The sequence below is a fragment of the Tiliqua scincoides genome, chromosome 5, assembly GCF_035046505.1.
Source record: "Tiliqua scincoides isolate rTilSci1 chromosome 5, rTilSci1.hap2, whole genome shotgun sequence".
NCBI classification, from domain to species: Eukaryota; Metazoa; Chordata; class Lepidosauria; order Squamata; family Scincidae; genus Tiliqua; species Tiliqua scincoides.
In genome coordinates, this window is record NC_089825.1 from 81,421,943 (window position 1) to 81,439,597 (window position 17,655).

General features: G+C 46.0%; 1 protein-coding gene across 1 annotated transcript; it reads left to right on the forward strand.

Annotated features, from left to right (window-relative positions):
• The first annotated feature begins 11,602 nt into the window (after positions 1–11,602).
• On the forward strand, positions 11,603–16,610 carry RPL19 (ribosomal protein L19). Its single transcript, XM_066630988.1, has 6 exons — positions 11,603–11,707; positions 13,962–14,068; positions 14,625–14,747; positions 14,913–15,033; positions 15,378–15,488; positions 16,427–16,610. Exons 1-6 carry the CDS (start codon positions 11,703–11,705, stop codon positions 16,548–16,550), a joined length of 591 nt encoding a protein of 196 aa, XP_066487085.1. The 5' UTR covers positions 11,603–11,702; the 3' UTR covers positions 16,551–16,610.
• The last annotated feature ends 1,045 nt before the right edge of the window (positions 16,611–17,655 follow it).

The window sequence follows — 17,655 nt, forward strand, 5'->3', positions numbered from 1 at the left end:
TTCCTGGCAACTGGCAAGGGCTGGCTGCTGCCTTCAGCTCGCTGGGGAAGAAAGGGGTGGGTGTGGTCTGATCCAAAGTGGGGCTGAGCAGATGGCAGGGAGGAGAAGGGAGAGGGAGGGAGGGAGGGAGATGGAGACTCTTGTCACTGGCTTTCATCAAATCAGCCTCCACACAGAGATCCTATCGGGATCCACGTGCTGTTGAAACAGCAAACCAGAACTGAAGGAAAAGGGATACATTGGTCTAGCTCCCCAGTCAGCCAAATTTATCCCTGCCAACAAACCATTCTTACCTTGTTCATGCACCTCTAGGCATGGCCCTCTATTTAGCAGTCTGGGACACAGAAACAATTTTTTTTCCTAAATAATTTTTAAAAAATGATTTTTCTCTGGTGAGATCCACATTGAACGGGGTCACGCTAAAGGACTCACAATCCCATTACGCATATTTGTTACTCTTCAGTTAACCTGAATTGATTTTTTTATACTCTCATTCAGAATAATTACACACTGCAAAATGGGAGACTTTGGTTACGTATGTGTGGGATAGATGGAGCATGAATGCTCACCTGTACAATTGCTTGCATGGAGCTGCTGGTGCTGGGCCTTTATCCACATTAATTGGAGTAAAAGTGCATGGGCCTGACATTGTGGTGCAAAATACTTTCAACAAACACACATGGGTGTTTTCAGGATTGTTATAGGGGGCACAGAGAACAGAATGGATGCTCAAACGTTTTGTAAGTTTTATTCCCCTTGAATCTCTACATCCATTATTTTCAGCCTTGTGCCTCATGGTGTAGTGGCAAGGTGCTGAAATTGTGAAGGAACAACATCTATTTTTTTTTACAATTGACAAGGCATATCACACTTGCAATGGGGGGGTGCACATCTCTCAATGACCTTACAAATAAATGACACCCCCCCCCAAAACCCCACACCTGAGGATCATTCACAGTACACCAATGTGCCATGGCACACTGGATGAAAATCACTGCTCTACATGGAGATGTGCCAGCTAGTTAGCTTTCTATCCCTCTCTGTTCAAATTTCTTTCTCTTGCTCCTACCTTTCACCTATTTTCTTTCCTGGGGTGGCCAACACTGCTAAACCTAACAGACCCAATATCATAAGCTTCAAACTATCATAAAACCTTCCTCCATTCACTCCAGCAGCTATCCCACACACTACTGCTTCTTGCTGGCACCAGCAATTTCTCTCTTCAGCCAATATATTCAAACTGCTTCAGAGACAGCCCTAGATTCCCTGCATCTGAGGGACTGTACTGTGCCATGCCCTCCTGCAGCAGTTGTACACACCTTTCCCTTTTCTGCCAGCAAACATACTCTCCTCTCCTCCGCACTGCCTTCCACTCTGTTTCCCACCCTCTTTTTGAACAGCCAGAGTGGGGGAAAGAGAAGTGCTAGCAATGCCACCAGGTGGGGTGGTGGTGTTGAGATGGAAGTGATTAGTGTGTTGGATGCCCCCTACCCACCTGCTACCCCCACCAATCCAGCAGCTGCCTCACCACACTTCATTAGCAGGTTGTCCTATCTCAGTGGTTCTCAAACTTTTTAGCACCAGGACCCACTTTTTAGAATGACAATCTTTTGGGACTCACCAGAAGTGACGTCATTAACCTGGAAGTGATGTCACGGCCAAAAGTGAGATCATCGTGCAGGAAAATTGTTAACACCCCTCTAAGACAAAATCAAATCAAATTAAGAAAGTAAATTAAAAGTTTACAATAACTATCAGTTTGAAAATTTATTTAAAATGAAGAGGAACCCTCCTAACCCTCCCAAGCAGTTGCTGATCAGTTTTTTAAAAATTACCCAAACATCTCCAAGGATGCAATCCTAACCACACTTACGCAGTAGTAAGCCCCATTGACTATCATTGTTAAAAGCATAGACATAGTAGCCTGTTAGAAGAACATTTCTATCACATTTCCCCAAATGCAGTCACATATCATGGTAGCATTAAGTCTAATTATAATGCCATTGTACAAATCGATGGTAAGGCCACACCTGGAGTATTGTGTCCAGTCCGCTGTGAGATACAGGAAGCTGGACTAGATGGGCCTATGGCCTGATCGAGTGGGGCTAATATATTCTTAATATATTAAAAATAAAATGCACATAGAAAAGAATGGGGACCCACCTGAAATTGGCTCATGACCCATCTAGTGGGTCCCGACCCACAGTTTGAGAAACACTGCCCTTTATTGTTTGTCCTCCAGGATATAGCTCCTTCCCATGAGCCTTGCTTCCAACTTGGCTGGGAGAGGGGAGGTCAAACACTAACATCTTGTCATTGTTTTTATATGCTTTTTGCAAAGTGCGCCTTGACCTCATTTCTCTCTCTTCCCCCCTCACCACATAAGAACATAAGAACAGCCCCACTGGATCAGGCCATAGGCCCATCTAGTCCAGCTTCCTGTATTTCACAGCGGCCCACCAAATGCCCCAGGGAGCACACCAGATAGCAAGAGACCTGCATCCTGGTGCTCTCCCTTGCATTGGCATTCTGACATAGCCCATTTCTAAAATCAGGAGGTTGCACATACACATCATGGCTTGTAACCCATAATGAATTTTTCCTCCAGAAACTTGTCCAATCCCCTTTTAAAGGCATCCAGGCCAGATGCCGTCACCACATCCTGCGGCAAGGAGTTCCACAGACCGACCACACGCTGAGTAAAGAAATATTTTCTTTTGTCTGTCCTAACCCGCCCAACACTCAATTTTAGTGGATGTCCCCTGGTTCTGGTATTATGTGAGAGTGTAAAAAGCATCTCCCTATCCACTCTGTCCATCCCCTGCATAATTTTGTATGTCTCAATCATGTCCCCCCTCAGGCGTCTCTTTTCTAGGCTGAAGAGGCCCAAACGCCATAGCCTTTCCTCATAAGGAAGGTGCCCCAGCCCCGTAATCATCTTAGTCGCTCTCTTTTGCACCTTTTCCATTTCCACTATATCCTTTTTGAGATGTGACGACCAGAACTGGACACAATACTCCAGGTGTGGCCTTACCATCGATTTGTACAACAGCATTATAATATTAGCTGTTTTGTTCTCAATACCTTTTCTAATGATCCCAAGCATAGAATTGGTCTTTTTTACTGCCGCCGCACATTGAGTCGACACTTTCATCGACCTGTCCCCCACCACCCCAAGATCTCTCTCCTGATCTGTCACAGACAGCTCAGAACCCATCAGGCTAGAAGTGAAGTTTTGATTTTTTGCCTCAATGTGCATGACTTTATACTTACTTACATTGAAATGCATCTGCCATTTTGCTGCCCATTCTGCCAGTTTGGAGAGATCCTTCTGGAGCTCCTCCCAATCACTTCTGGTCTTCACCACTCAGAAAAGTTTGGTGTCATCTGCAAACTTTGCCACCTCACTGCTTACCCCTGTCTCCAGGTCATTTATGAAGAAGTTGAAAAGCACCGGTCCCAGGACAGATCCTTGGGGCACACTGCTTTTCACCTCTCTCCACTGTGAAAATTGCCCATTGACACCCACTCTCTGTTTCCTGGCCTTCAACCAGGTCTCAATCCAGGAAAGGACCTGCCCTCTAATTCCCTGACTGTGGAGTTTTTTCAGTAGCCTTTGGTGAGGGACTGTATTGAATGCCTTCTGAAAGTCCAGATATATAATGTCCACGGGTTCCTCCGCATCCTCATGCCTGTTGACCTTTTCAAAGAATTCTATAAGGCTCGTGAGGCAAGACTTACCCTTACAGAAGTCATGCTGATTCTCCCTCAGCAAGGCCTGTTCGTCTATGTGTTTTGAGATTCTATCTTTGATGAGGCATTCCACCATCTTACCCGGTATAGACGTTTCCCGGGTTCCCCCCTCTTTCCCTTTTTAAAGATTGGTATGACATTTGCTATCCTCCAATCCTCTGGCACCGTGGCTGTTTTGAGGGACAAGTTGCATATTTTAGTCAAGAGATCAGCAACTTCATTCTTCAATTCCTTAATAATTCTTGGGTGGATGCCATCCGGGCCCGGTGACTTATTGATCTTTAATTTATCAATGAGGTCTGAAACATCTTCTCTTTCAACCTCTATCTGACTTAATTCCTTGGTCAGAAGGGGCCGTTTGGGCAGTGGTATCTGCCCGAGGTCTTCTGCCGTGAAGACAGATGCAAAGAACTCATTTAATTTCTCTGCCATCTCTCCTTTTATCTCCCCTTTCCCTCCCTCACCATCCAGACGGCCAACCCCTTCTCTGGCGGGTTCTGCTTCTAACATATTTGAAGAAGCTTTTATTATTCCCCTTAATGTTGCTGGCCATGCGTTCCTCAGTCTCACTTGGCCTCCCATATTGTTAGGGAAAACCCTAGAATTTGGAGTGTTTGAACCCATTCAAAGCCCCGTTTGGGCCTTGCTGTGAGCATAAGCAGGGTGCATGGCCAAAGTAGGCCCTATATTCAGCTGCTTGGGTCAGCAGGATATTTAGAAGATGCCCCTTGAATGCCTTTTGTGTCTGTGTAAACAGGGGAAAGGGTGTTGCTGACTAGGCTTGACCACAGAAGTTGTTTGCAGTGTTAAAAACAAGTTGTTTAGCAGTTAGTACCTTAATAATGGGAAACCGCTAGCTTAACCGCAGCTGGGCAGGAGGTTGGAGGAGAACAGGGACTTTTTGCAAGTTTGCTATTAGCCAATGCAGGGAGGGAGAGATGGGACTTTTTGCAGTTAGTAAGATTTCACATTTTTAAAGTGCCATATATGGTAGAACTTGCAGTACAGAATTTGAGTAGGGGGATATGCAGGCAGGGACAAAGCCTCATGTGATATGCTGTTTGCCAATCAAGAGTGTATCCAATGCTTTGCAATTTGCATTTTGCCAATCAGAAATCTAGCCAATGGTTTACAATGAAAGTTTGTGCTGTATATCAAATCACAGCCCCGAGAAATCGGGTGTCACAGCTTGTGAAAGTTATTCCTCTGTGACCAGCAGCTGCCTGAAAATAAAAGCTTGTTTTCCTTGAAACCTCCTTGGTGTCCGCTTCAATCCTTGACTGAACCTGCAACATTTCCACCTTCTCACATTTCTTTTGCCACAGTTTATGTTCCTTTTTATTCTCCTCATTAGGGCAAGACTTCCATTTACGGAAGGAAGTTTCCTTGCCCTTGATGGCCTCTCTAACAAGCCTGAAAATTTGACAGCTCTGGTAGAAACACCACTGTTTTTTAAACTGACCATTCTCCCTTCTGTTTAGAAATCTCTCTCCCCCCCCCCCCCACTCTGCTTTTGTTCTCAATTGTTTCACATGAATGGAGTTTTTTAAAGCATTGTTCAGAGAGCTTTTCTAAGAGATCAGCAAGCAGCAGCGCTCAGCTTCAATGCACAAGGGCATTGAAAGAAGTCTTGCAAAACCAGAGCTTGCTAGATAAGCAAGATGCTTTGTAAAAACAATTGAGCTCCCTTACACATTAAGATACATTTTAATCAGATAGGCAGGACTGCAAGCAAGACAGCTTGCCTGCCTTCTAAGAAAAACATTGCTAAACCTGAGCTACCACACATTTAAGGTCTTGCAAGGAGGTTATACAAAGTAGCTCTGCTGCCAGAAAACCAAATGAGAAGGCTCTAGTAGGATTTATTGAGTTGGTCAATGGCCTGTTTCTGGCTTTGGAATCCTTAATGCAGCCCCTCTTGCTGGCACAGAAGGAGGATGAATTAGCTTTGAACTTCCTCTAACAAATGTTTATCTGCAGGTTTTATCTGAGGCTTCAATTACTCTCCCGGGAGGTTAGCTCATCCCTGTTGAATAGCATGGAGTGCGTGCTCCAGCTCCTCTCTGTAATTGTCTGCAGCAGGTTTTTGCAGAGAAGGTAGTCTTCTCAGTCTGTTTTCTTGCAGCTGCTTCCTGGATTCCATTTCTCCACCAGCAACCAGCCTCTCCCAGGGGACCAAGTAACAAAGAAGTGGTTGCTGTGAGAAAACAGGAAGGATAAAAGAGCAAAAGAAGTTGAGAGGAGGGAACTGTGGGTTATAAGAAAAACCACAGCAGGTATGCAAAGGAAACTAGGGAGTATAAAAGGGTCCCAGTGTGTAAACACATCTGACTAGCACCATGAGCATATTGTTCAGTGCTTCGCAAGAGCACAGGCCACGTATGGCTTCTGTTGTATGAAGTTGTCAGCCCTGCAAAATGGGGACCATATCAGCACAATGGAGCATATGCTTTGCTTGGAGAAAGTCCTTTGAGCAATCTTTGGCATGAAAGGGTCAATAGTGGGTAATAAATAGCACCCCTGCTGGAGAGACACTGTTGATCAGAGAAGGCAGCATTGGGCTGGGTGAACCAATAGTGTACATAGCTTCAAATGTATGGTAGCCCAGGAAGTAACCCAGTGGTAGAGCACAAGTCTTGTGTAAAGATGGTCTCAGGGTCAAACCCCAGCACCTCCAGGAAGGGCTGGGGAAGACCTCCATCTGTAATCTTGCAGGGCTGCCGCCAGTCAGCACAATGAGTTAAATGGCCTAAGCACATGCATAGGATTGGGCTGTAATAGTGCCACACTACACTTAAAAATAAAAAATTTCTGAGTGGCAGTTGTGATTGGGAAACACTATCAATACCATCCTATGCCACCTCAGCACCAGTAGCACTTGACTCTGACACCAGCCCAACGCCATGCCCGCATAAACTTGCAGAGATATGGGCAGGAAATGGAGAAGCTGGTGGATATCATATCTGACCTAAACTCCTTCTAGAGGTCAGACACATGCCAATTGTCCACTTCCATAACACTATGCCAACATTGGAGCTGGCAGATATCTAAATGCACCCACAGAAATCCATGGAAAACAAAAACCAGGTTTCCTTACTCCTTCCACCCTGCTCACTGTATACAGCAGTGGTTTTCAAACTCTCTAGGAGAGTTTGCACTGCTGTAAGTCCTTGGGGGGCGGGGAGAGGCAGCGACATGATCCCCAGGATTGCGTCGCTCAGGGGGGCTGCAGGAACTGGGATGCAATCACCAGTCCCTGCAGCAGCTGTCCTGGGGTGTGGGGAGCCCTGCGTGAGCATCCGCAAGACTCCTCAGCTTGTTAGAAGTGAAAGTGGAGCAATAGCACTCCACTTCCGTTTTTGCAGAGGCAGAGTGCAATTGCTTCACTTTTACTTCTAACGAGCTGGGGAGCCCTGCAGACACTTGCGCAGGGCTCCCCGCACTCCAGGACAACTGCTGCAGGGACTGATGAGTGCATCCTAGTCCCTGCAGCCCCGTTAACTGCCTGTTAGTTGTCTCTCCCCTGCCCCCGACCCTTAAGGGGAAAGAGGCCAGGGCCTTCAGGCTGGGGCGTTGCGACGCCCCAGTTTGAAAACCACTGGTATACAGAATACAGACTAAACTCCACAGCCAATTACAGGACTCCCAGCCCAGTACTTAAACCCCTGCCCCAGAGAGCATAACTCAAATAATAGGGCACCTAGTACAGGGCTATACCTCTCTCGCCTCAAATTTAATTATTTATTTAAAAGATTTTTATCCTGCCTTTCCACTGCTGGAGCAGAGGCCCAAGATGCCTTACAATTTATAGATAAAATATACAACTTACAAAAACGATAAATAAAATCAGAAAAAATAAATAAAACCAGTTGGAAGAAGGCAAATGTTTACACTCAAGGATCTGCTATACAGGCACAGGAGGCAGACAACCCATCACTCAAACGGCAGATGAAACAAAAAGGTTTTGAGCCCTCACCGAAACACCATGAAGGAGTAGATCTTAATTCCCCCCCGTAGGGAGGGCACCATAACTGAGGCGCCACTACTGAGAAGGCTCTCCCTCGTGTTGCCAACCCCCTAATTTGGGAGAAAGGTGGCACTCGCAAGAAAGCCCCCTCAGATACCTAAGAGGATGGGCTGGTATATATGGGAGAAGGCAATCCCTCAGATAACCCGGCCCCAAACTGTGAAGGGCTTTAAAGGTCAATACCAGCAATTTGAATTGGGCCTGGAAGTGAATGGGCAGCCAGTGCAGTTGCCAAAGCATCGGTCCAACAGAATCTATCGGACAGTTCCAGTAACTTCCCAGGCCATTGCATTCTGCACTAACTGCAGTTTCCAAACTATCTCCAAGGGCAGCCCCATGTAGTGTGTGTGACAGTAATCCAATCAGGGCATGGACCACCATGGTCAGGTCCGAACGACTCAAATACAGCCACAGCTAGCACACCAGCCAAAGCTGGGCAAACGCACCACTGCCATTTGGCTCTCCAGGGAAACCTGTGAATCCAGGAGCACCCCCAAACTGTGCACCTGCTCCTGCAGGGGGAGTGTGGGCCCAATCCTATCAAACTTTCCAGCACTGACTCAGCTGTAATGCAGCCCAGAAGGGAACAAAACATTCCCGTACCTTGAGGAGGCCTCAGTGACTGCTGTTCCCACCGCAAGATGCAGTGCATGCCTCTTTCGCACAGTTGCATCAGTGCAGGAACACTGGATACGATTGGGCCCTGCAACTCCATTCAGAACAGGCAGATGACTCAGTACCTGCATTGAGGATTCCTGACCAGAAGGACCTGTTTTTTCTGGATTCAATCTCAATCTATTGGCCTTTATCCAGACCCCAACTGCTTCCAGACATCGCTCCAGGACTTCCACGGCCTCCCTGGAATGGATGGTAAGGAGAGAGAGCTAGGTGTCATCAACATATTGGTAACACTCCACTCCAAATCCCCAGATGATCTCCTCCAGTGGTTTCATGTACATGTTAAAAAGCATGGGGGACATAATAGAACCCTGTGGCATGCCACACTGTAAAAACCAGGGTGCCGAACAGGAGTCCCCAGCATCACCACCTGGGATCTGTCAGCCAAGAAGGAGCAGAACCACTGTAAAGCAGCGCCCCCAATCCTCAGCTTGGCCAGCCAGCTCAGAAGGATAGCATGGTTGATGGAACTGAAAGCCGCTCAGAGGTCCAGCAGAACCAACAGGGACACATTGCCCCATCATGCCCACTGAGAAGATGCAATGGGGAATATTGATGACAGGAACTATAGAGAAAAGGCACTTCACACATACAGGCTACTGCTCTCACAACAGGGCTGCATGGGGCAGCTCCAAAGTGCTCGGCACTGAGATCACTGTCATTGCTGAGCTTCAGAGCACCATGACGGAGTTGCACAGGGCTCCGACTTGGACTGTGCAGCTTAGAGAGACCACTGGTACAAAGACAATACAGTCAATACCAGGAAGCAGGACGAGATGCATGAGTGAAGCAAGAGTGTTGCAAATATCTCTCATGTCACTTCCCCTCCCAAGTACTGTCAAATGTGTTTTTGCTACAGAATGGGTGGCTAACTAGCCCATTCTCCTGCAATAGCTAATGACAGTTTGCCTATACTCTTTCTTAACGAATGTGATGCACTCCAACTGTTGTTGCTATTGGTCAAACATTCATTATAAGCCTCTTTCTTTTTCAGGGGTGCATGGAGCAGGACAATCATTACCCACTGAGGTTCAAGGCAAGTCCCCACAAGGGAAGGAAAAGTAATGCCCACAAGCAAGCCTGGTAGCAGTGACTAGTGTTGATTCCAAGTGTTCCTCTTTGCCTGGCTCTTTCCTGGGTTTCTGTTCAATGTGCTCCCAGTCTTGCAGCTTGCCCAGTACAGCTGGGGCTTCCTTTATTTCAAAAAGGGAGCAACTCTAATCCCCTCTGGGGGCTTGAACCATTGCTCAGTGAAGTGTGCATTTGTTGCCTGTGCATGCTAAGACAGCTATCTTTCTTGCCCCTACCTGCTCTGGCCAAAAGATATTCCTTATCAATGTGTGGTTCTGTACATGATGTAAGGCAGTGGTTCCCAAACTGTGCACCATGGGAAGCCCCCCCCCCCCGTGGCTTCTCTCCTGGGCACCACTATCTTGGATTGTGCAAGATCTTGCAAGAATCTTTCAAGCTCTCACAAGCATGATGGTACTTTATTGTACTTGTGTGAAGTTGGCTCAGTGGATAGGTGGTGCAGTGTTGTAGTGTGTAGATGGGTGGGAGGGTTGCTTATCTATCTCTGTGCTTTGAATTGCTCCATGAACGTGCAAACCTGCAATTTCTGTTTTGTGGAATAGGATCAAATAGGAAGGAGTATGTTGAGGAAGTGAGAGACTGGATTCTTTTGCCTCAGTTTTTTGGAGGGCAGACATATGGCAGTAGCAGGTCATGGGCAGCAGATTATGTTGGGCCATCCCTGTAACATAAGAGGCTGATGAAGAGTGTGGGAAACTGAAAAGCCTGTTGCTGACAACTCTGTCACTTTGGTTGGTCCCAGGGGTGGCATCAGGAGTCAGTCAGTCAATTTGGAGGGCCCACAACTATCAGAGGGCTCACCAGGACAGGTTGGGCCAACCCCTGAATCCTCAGTACCAATGGCAACATCCAATATTTCATCGAGGGACAAGCAGGCAGCACCATATCTCCCCCCCAGTACAGTGCTTTGCATTAGGTCCCCCAGCAGCCTGGCACCAGCAATGATTGGTCCTATCAATGAAGGAAGTCGGCATCCAAGAAGCGAACTGAAGTGGTCGCCTCATGCAGCAGATTTTGAATGAGGCACCCATTTCTGGCTGCCAACTTGCTTTCACTGCTGTTCTTCCTTCTTCCACTCCTGAAATTGAAAAAAAGAGGACAGAGAGGAAGAGGAAATATGGAGGAGAGGAGAATGCTGAGCTAGAACAGTGTTTCTCAATGTTTGTCCTCTGTTGTACCACTTCACATGGCCCACCTATTCAAAGTATCACCGGAAGCAACTGGTGATAACATAATTGCCAGTTACTTCTGGGTTGGGAGGCCAGATGTGACAAGACAAACAGGAATAAGAGGCTCAGGGTGGACAGGAGGGCTTTTTTGAGCACAGAAAAGCATGCATTGGAGCTCTGCTGGGCAAGCCAGCCTCCTACCGCTGTTTGTTGTGTCGCGTTCCTGGTCTCGCTGCCAAGTGCCAGTAGACACTACTGCAAGTACCACTGGTGGTAGCCATACCACTGGTTGAGAAACACTGAGGTAGAACATTAGAGAGCGGAAGGAGCAGAGGCTGGCACTTGTAAAGGAGGCAGCATTTGGTATGTTGCCTTAACAGTGTGATCCAATGCATGTCTACTCAGAAGTAAGTCCTATTAAATTAAATTGGGCTTACTCCAAGGAAAGTGGAGAAACTGAAGCCTGAATGAAAAAAACCCCATTGCAACAAACCCCTTGCTGCGCATGCGCACTCGTGAAAAACTAGCCCGGACAAGTCTCCCGGCGATCACGCTTACAGCGCAGCAGCAGGTACGTTCCATAGCAGAAGCGCTCACTGATGGACATAAGCCACGCCCCCTTGCGAAAGCACGGGCGCAGCCACCAGACTTTTAACGCATGCGCACAACCCACTTGGAACGTGCCCCACGTGATAACAGACGCTCCTCCAAAAGCGCGCAGGCGCAGTAGGCCATTGGGACATACCATTTTGAAGACCGTGGGGGGATACAGGTCTCTTTTTCTTCCCCTCCTTCCACACATTGTTTAACACGAAGGAGCTCTTAGGCTTCCTAGAGGGGGGAGGTGAGCTGGTTCAGGGGGAGCGACGAGGCAGGGAACAGAGTGGGAGGGTCGGAGGTGGATGGTACAACCCATCCACGCTTAGTGGACCAGCCCCTTTCCGCTTCCTTCCTTTCTTTTCAGTGCCGTCGGCGCTGCCGCCATGAGGTGAGGAGCTGGATTTGGTTGAGGGGAGGGGGGGATTTCACGAGGGGGGGTGATGGTTGAGGGCAACGGTTGAGAAGCGGGTCGCGCATGAAGGCGCGAGGCCGTAAGTGGGGGAGGGAGGCGGCGCGCGCCAGGTGTAGGCCGGGCGGTTGAGAGGCTCGGGCCTAGTGGCGCGCGGAGAGGGGTAGCGCCTGAGGGTTCGAAAGGGGAGGAGCCCCACGCTCCCTGGCCCCCCTTGGAGTGCACATGGAAGCGCTTGGTGGGTGTCGAGTCCCACCAGACCCCTGGACTGCAACTGTCTCGGCTGCGCTCTTTCAGGCGTGGGGAGGCCTCCCTTGGCTAGCTGCTCCTCCCTGCAAGCACTGTCCTTAGGTACAGGACGCTGGCAGCCCTGGAAGGAGGCTGGGGCTCCAACTTCCTTGCTGAGGTGCTGATCTTACCATGAGCAGGACAGTCTTGAATGGAGCCTGTGGAACTCCTTGCCACACGATGTATATGAGGAGAGCCCTACTGCATCAGGCCAAAGTCCTCTCTAGTCCAGCTTCCTGCATCCCACAGTGGCCTTCCAGATGCCTCAGGGAGCACACAGGACAGCAAGAGACCTGCATCCTGGGGCCCTCCCTTGCATCCAACTTGCAAGGGAGGCCATTTAAATGTGGCCCGGCTCAGATGCAGATTTTACCACCCCCAGGCAAGTAGGCCTTGGGTTGTAATCACAAGGAGTTTTGTAGGTTTTGAAGAAATTTTAAATGGCACACTAAAATGTGCTGTGCCTAAGTGTTTGCAGGCAAGGCCATAGTTACTCTGGACCAGTTAGGAACTCACTGCAAATGTAATGCAAGGCAAAGCCTCAATTCCAGGAAGTAATGATGTTTAAGAGTTCACTGCACTTCATATACTTTTACATCATTTCAATAAGCCTTATGATGATTCTGGAAGGTAGGGCCAACACTGCCATGTTGTAGATGGTATTGAGAAAAGAATAGCTGGCTGAAAGCCATGTATTGTAAAATGATCTCCCCTCACTTGCACCTGAATTCCTACCACCTAGGAAAGCTTCTTATAAAGAATAGCCAAGATTTGGAGGCGAAATGGCAAGCAGCAGCTTTTGCTGGAAATGTGAAGGAGGGTATCTCCTAGTGAGCTACTCCTTTGCTGGTATTTTAGTTCTAACTGAACCATAACAACTCTGCTGAGTTGTGTGAATGTATTTTAATATCACCTGCTAACTGGATCAAGAAGCCCCTTTTAACTGTTTGTTCTCTTGTATTTAGCAGGCAAAGATCCAGACCCAGCATTTTTTTTTTTGCTTTTAGTCCATATGGAATAGGAAATCATTTCTTTAAATTTATTCTGCTATGTAATCTGCTTTGTGAACTTTTTTCTTAAAAAGCAGTATATAAATAACATTCATCTTTTAGATTTTGCTTTAATATGCTTTAGCAGTATCTTAGTATAGTATTAGTATTGGCAACCTTCAGTCTCGAAAGACTATGGTATCGCGCTCTGAAAGGTGGTTCTGACACAGCGTCTAGTGTGGCTGAAAAGGCCAATCCGGGAGTGACAATCCCTTCCACACCGGGAGCAAGTGCAGTCTGTCCCTGGTCTGTCTCCCTGGCTATGGGCCTTCCTTCTTTGCCTCTTAGCCTCAGACTGTTGGCAAAGTGTCTCTTCAAACTGGGAAAGGCCATGCTGCACAGCCTGCCTCCAAGCGGCTGATAAGATAGCAGTATCTTATCAATTCAAATATACTTTATTAGCCTGAAATGTGGTTGGGGAAATGCCAGTTACACATGTTTGTGTAACTAGAATGGGGATGCTAGATGATGGGGCTCTAGAAAAGCATCCACATGTAATAAAGCCTCCATTGCACAAAGGAGGCTTCTTCTAAGGAGGCATGTGCCTTGTACTTTAGAAAATTTGTTTGGAGACATTAAGGCCCCAGAATGCCAGTTTAAAGTACTGTACACTCAGAATTCCAATTTTAGCTGTTCATTAGATTTTACAGATCCCTGGTTGTTGAAGCACATATTAGACTATTGGCTTAAATTCCGTTTTAAGCCAATTTTTACTGGTTTTATTACTTCAGCTTTACCACTTGCCAGATTAACAATTAATTCTGGAACTTTCTGGAATAACTTCCCAGCTGAGATCTCAACACGACTAACATCTCAGAATATTCCTACAACATCAGGCTATTTTCTCTACCCTTTTATGAAATGTCTAATCTATATATGTATGTCTGTGTTTTCAGTATGTTAAGGCTCCAGAAGAGGCTGGCCTCCAGCGTCCTGCGCTGTGGCAAAAAAAAAGTCTGGTTGGATCCCAATGAAACAAATGAGATTGCAAATGCCAACTCTCGTACGTGACTGTTTGCCATGTTTCTCTGACATAGTTTGTAGTGCAGCATGTAGCTAAACTTTAAGAGAAGGCCAGCTATTTACAAAGAATATAAAGGTTGTAGCTTGCTTGTGTTAACTGTATTTCCTATGGTAGATATACAATAAACTTTTTGAGAATGTTTTGCATTAAAACTTAGGAAATATCCTTCAGATGCTCAGTGTCCTATTGATAAATCCCTATGTTTTTTCTGTATGATCTGTTAGCATTAGCCTTGAACAACAAATTTAAACTAGTGGGTCATCTTCTCAATGTGAAACAAAAGTTCTAGCATTTTCAAATTATATTTATTTGGTCTTTGTTGGCTAACTTGCCTGGAAAGCTATCATTGGATTGACAAAGTATGTGCATGAAGCAGACAATTTGAAAACCATCCTGTAGTGGAGTTTAACACTGTTTGAAAAGCTGAGATAGCAAACAGAGATTATCAGTTTAGTTGTATATGTTTATGGGAAAACCCAATCTGTTCATTTTTCTTTTGTAATATTTGTCAGTGACTGTTTTTCTTGTTTTCTAGGCCAGCAAATCAGGAAGCTGATTAAAGATGGTCTGATCATCCGCAAACCAGTGACTGTTCACTCACGTGCCCGATGCCGAAAAAACACCTTGGCCCGTCGTAAGGGCAGGCACATGGGCATTGGTAAGTACTGGTTTCCTTCATTTTGAGTGTCTCAAATACTCACTTCCTTAGGAGTGACATAGAAGCACTGAGTGCAGTAGTAATTCTGCACTTCTAAGGTTTTGCAAAAACACAGTTGTTTGGTTTGGGCAGGAAGCAGATTAACATCCTTCTCTTGCTCTCTAGGTAAGAGAAAGGGTACGGCCAATGCCCGTATGCCTGAGAAAGTTACTTGGATGAGAAGGATGAGAATTTTGAGGCGTCTGCTTCGCAGATACAGGGAATCCAAGAAGATAGATCGTCATATGTAAGTTTGGGAAGCAAGCATGATTCACTGTCTAGGAGAAGAGGGAGGTCTGCCTGCCTGCTAAAGAGGCTAATTCTTTCACCAGGCTATTGGAAGGGGCAACTTTGTTAAGTAACTCTTCCAGTATTGGAAGCTAAATAGGACTGGTTCATTGAAGATTCACCAAGCAGTGTTCTAGATACTGGGGTTAAGTTATACAAAGTTAAAGCATAATACTACTCACATGCCTTTTACCAATAGAAACCCACAAATGTATCTGGGAAGATCTTTTTTTTATATTAATGCACTGTAATTTCATCACCACTCTGGAGAAGCGTACTCGGACCTTGCTGTATCTTTTCCAGGTACCACAGCTTGTACTTGAAGGTCAAAGGTAATGTGTTCAAGAACAAGCGGATCCTGATGGAGCACATACATAAGCTGAAGGCAGACAAAGCTCGCAAGAAGCTTCTGGCGTAAGTCTCTCCTCATCCCACTGCTAGAGTTTTTTGGTGTAGGCTTTCAGTAGACACTTTCCTTCCCACCAACTTCCATATGTAGAAAAGGCACTCTTGGATCTAGAAGTTCCTTATTTCTTAGGAAAATGAGGTTCAAAAGAATATGAGGTCAGTTATGGTAAGGAAAATTCAACACTTGGTTAAAGACAAGTTCATGCCTCTAGGACAATGTTTCTCAAACTGTGGGTCGGGACCCACTAGGTAGGTCGCAAGACAATTTCAGGTGGGTCCCCATTCACTTCAATACTTTTAAGACATTAGACTTGATACTACCATGGTATGTGACTGCATTTGGGTAAATGTTACAAATCTGTACTTTTAACAAGCTACTATGTGTATTCTTTGAACAATGATAGTAAATGGGACTTAATCCGGTGTAGGATTGAAGCCTAGGATTGTTTAAAAATTTTCCTGCTTGATGATGTCACTTCTGGTCATGACATTGCAAAAAGTGGGTCCCAGTGCTAAATGTGTGAGAACCACTGCTCTAGGGTATCCCATAGGACAGTTTAGTCAAAGCACAACATAAACTCCACTAAAATAAATAGAAATTTTACAGCTTTGCTCTGTTTACTTCTCTGTCACCTGCAACGAGTCCTCAGTTTGAGAAGTGATCATAGCAAACTGCTTTCCAGACCTTAGCAAGATTATTTGCCTCCAAATTGGGAACTAATGTCACACTTCCGGTATACTTCCTTGGAGAAAGTCAGTGTTGTGTTTTAGTGCTGGCTGGCAACAGTGTGAGGAAAGGTTTCTATATGAGGAAAGGTTTCTTGGCTGCATAGACACGGTCCCTCTGAATTTATCTAATTTCCTGGGCTTATTTGAATGCATTGAAGGTAATAAACAAACTTCATTATTGCTGTGCGTTTTATGAGCTTTCATTTGTTATTCAGTGACCAGGCTGAAGCCCGCAGGTCTAAGACCAAGGAGGCCCGGAAGCGCCGTGAAGAACGCTTGCAAGCTAAGAAGGAGGAGATCATCAAGACTCTATCCAAGGAAGAAGAAACCAAGAAATAATTTCTGCCTTTCTGTGTACATAGTGCTCAAAGGGTATCTAATAAATCTCTTTAACAACCATGTCTAGTAATTTTTCTTAGATATCCAAGTGGGAGGTGAATGTAGAATAAACTGGCATTCTGTAGGAATAGCTTGTCCAAATTCTTTGTTTTACAACCTTTGTGATATCACAAAGATGATGGCATATGAACCTGGTATAAGGACATCCTAGCCTGTTTTGACTTTCTGCTGTTGAAGAACCGTGTTCTTTTGTTGCAGGGTAACCCTTTCATAGATGCTCTATGTGTTGGGATTCTGGAGTATGCTTGAGATGGGAAGTGCTTGTCACTTTTGGGCCTGACCTTTTTGTGTAAATTAAGAGCACCTGCACACACTGTTGCAGCAATGAAGTGCAGGAAAAAATTTATAGTAGTGGACAACTGTCATGAATATGTACAGTTTAGGCCTAGTAACATGTAAAGCCTGAACCAAGCTTATACTCCCAGGGTTTTGGGGTGCTAAGAGTTGTTGGTTCTGAACCTAGAGCCCTCAAAGATCCCTGTTCCGTAGTACTGCAACCACCCTGTAAGAGCCAGTGTCTCAGTCCAGGGATACTGAGACCCTCTAGGCTTAACTATATCCCTTGTAGGCACTGAGCACTTTCTTAAAGTCTCAGTCCTCAAGTTACTAGTCCACAGTGAGGAGTTGGTAGCTTGCTGAACGGCTAGGCAGAATTCTGAACCTTTGTCCCCAACAGACAATGAACAACTTAGTAAAGGGATTTTTACTTTATTAAGTACATAGGGTTACAAAAAGTTACAAAAGGCAGCAAATGCTAGAGGCATAAAAACTTCTAGGAAACATTGCATAAAACAACAAAGCTAACTGGCTAACTCTATTCTCTCTCACCTGGGTCAGCTTCTTTTGTAGATCCTCAGGTCAATTACCTAAAAGGCCACATGGTCCTGGCGGGGCAGGATGTGCACCCACCTCCTATCTCACCAAGAGACAAGACCAAAGACCCTGTCCTAAGGAAGTGGGGCTGGATGCTCACCCTCTCAGCTCTTCCCTCCCCCTTGGAGATCTACAGCTGCATTCCATCCTTGATGGGCATCTTTCTGGCTGC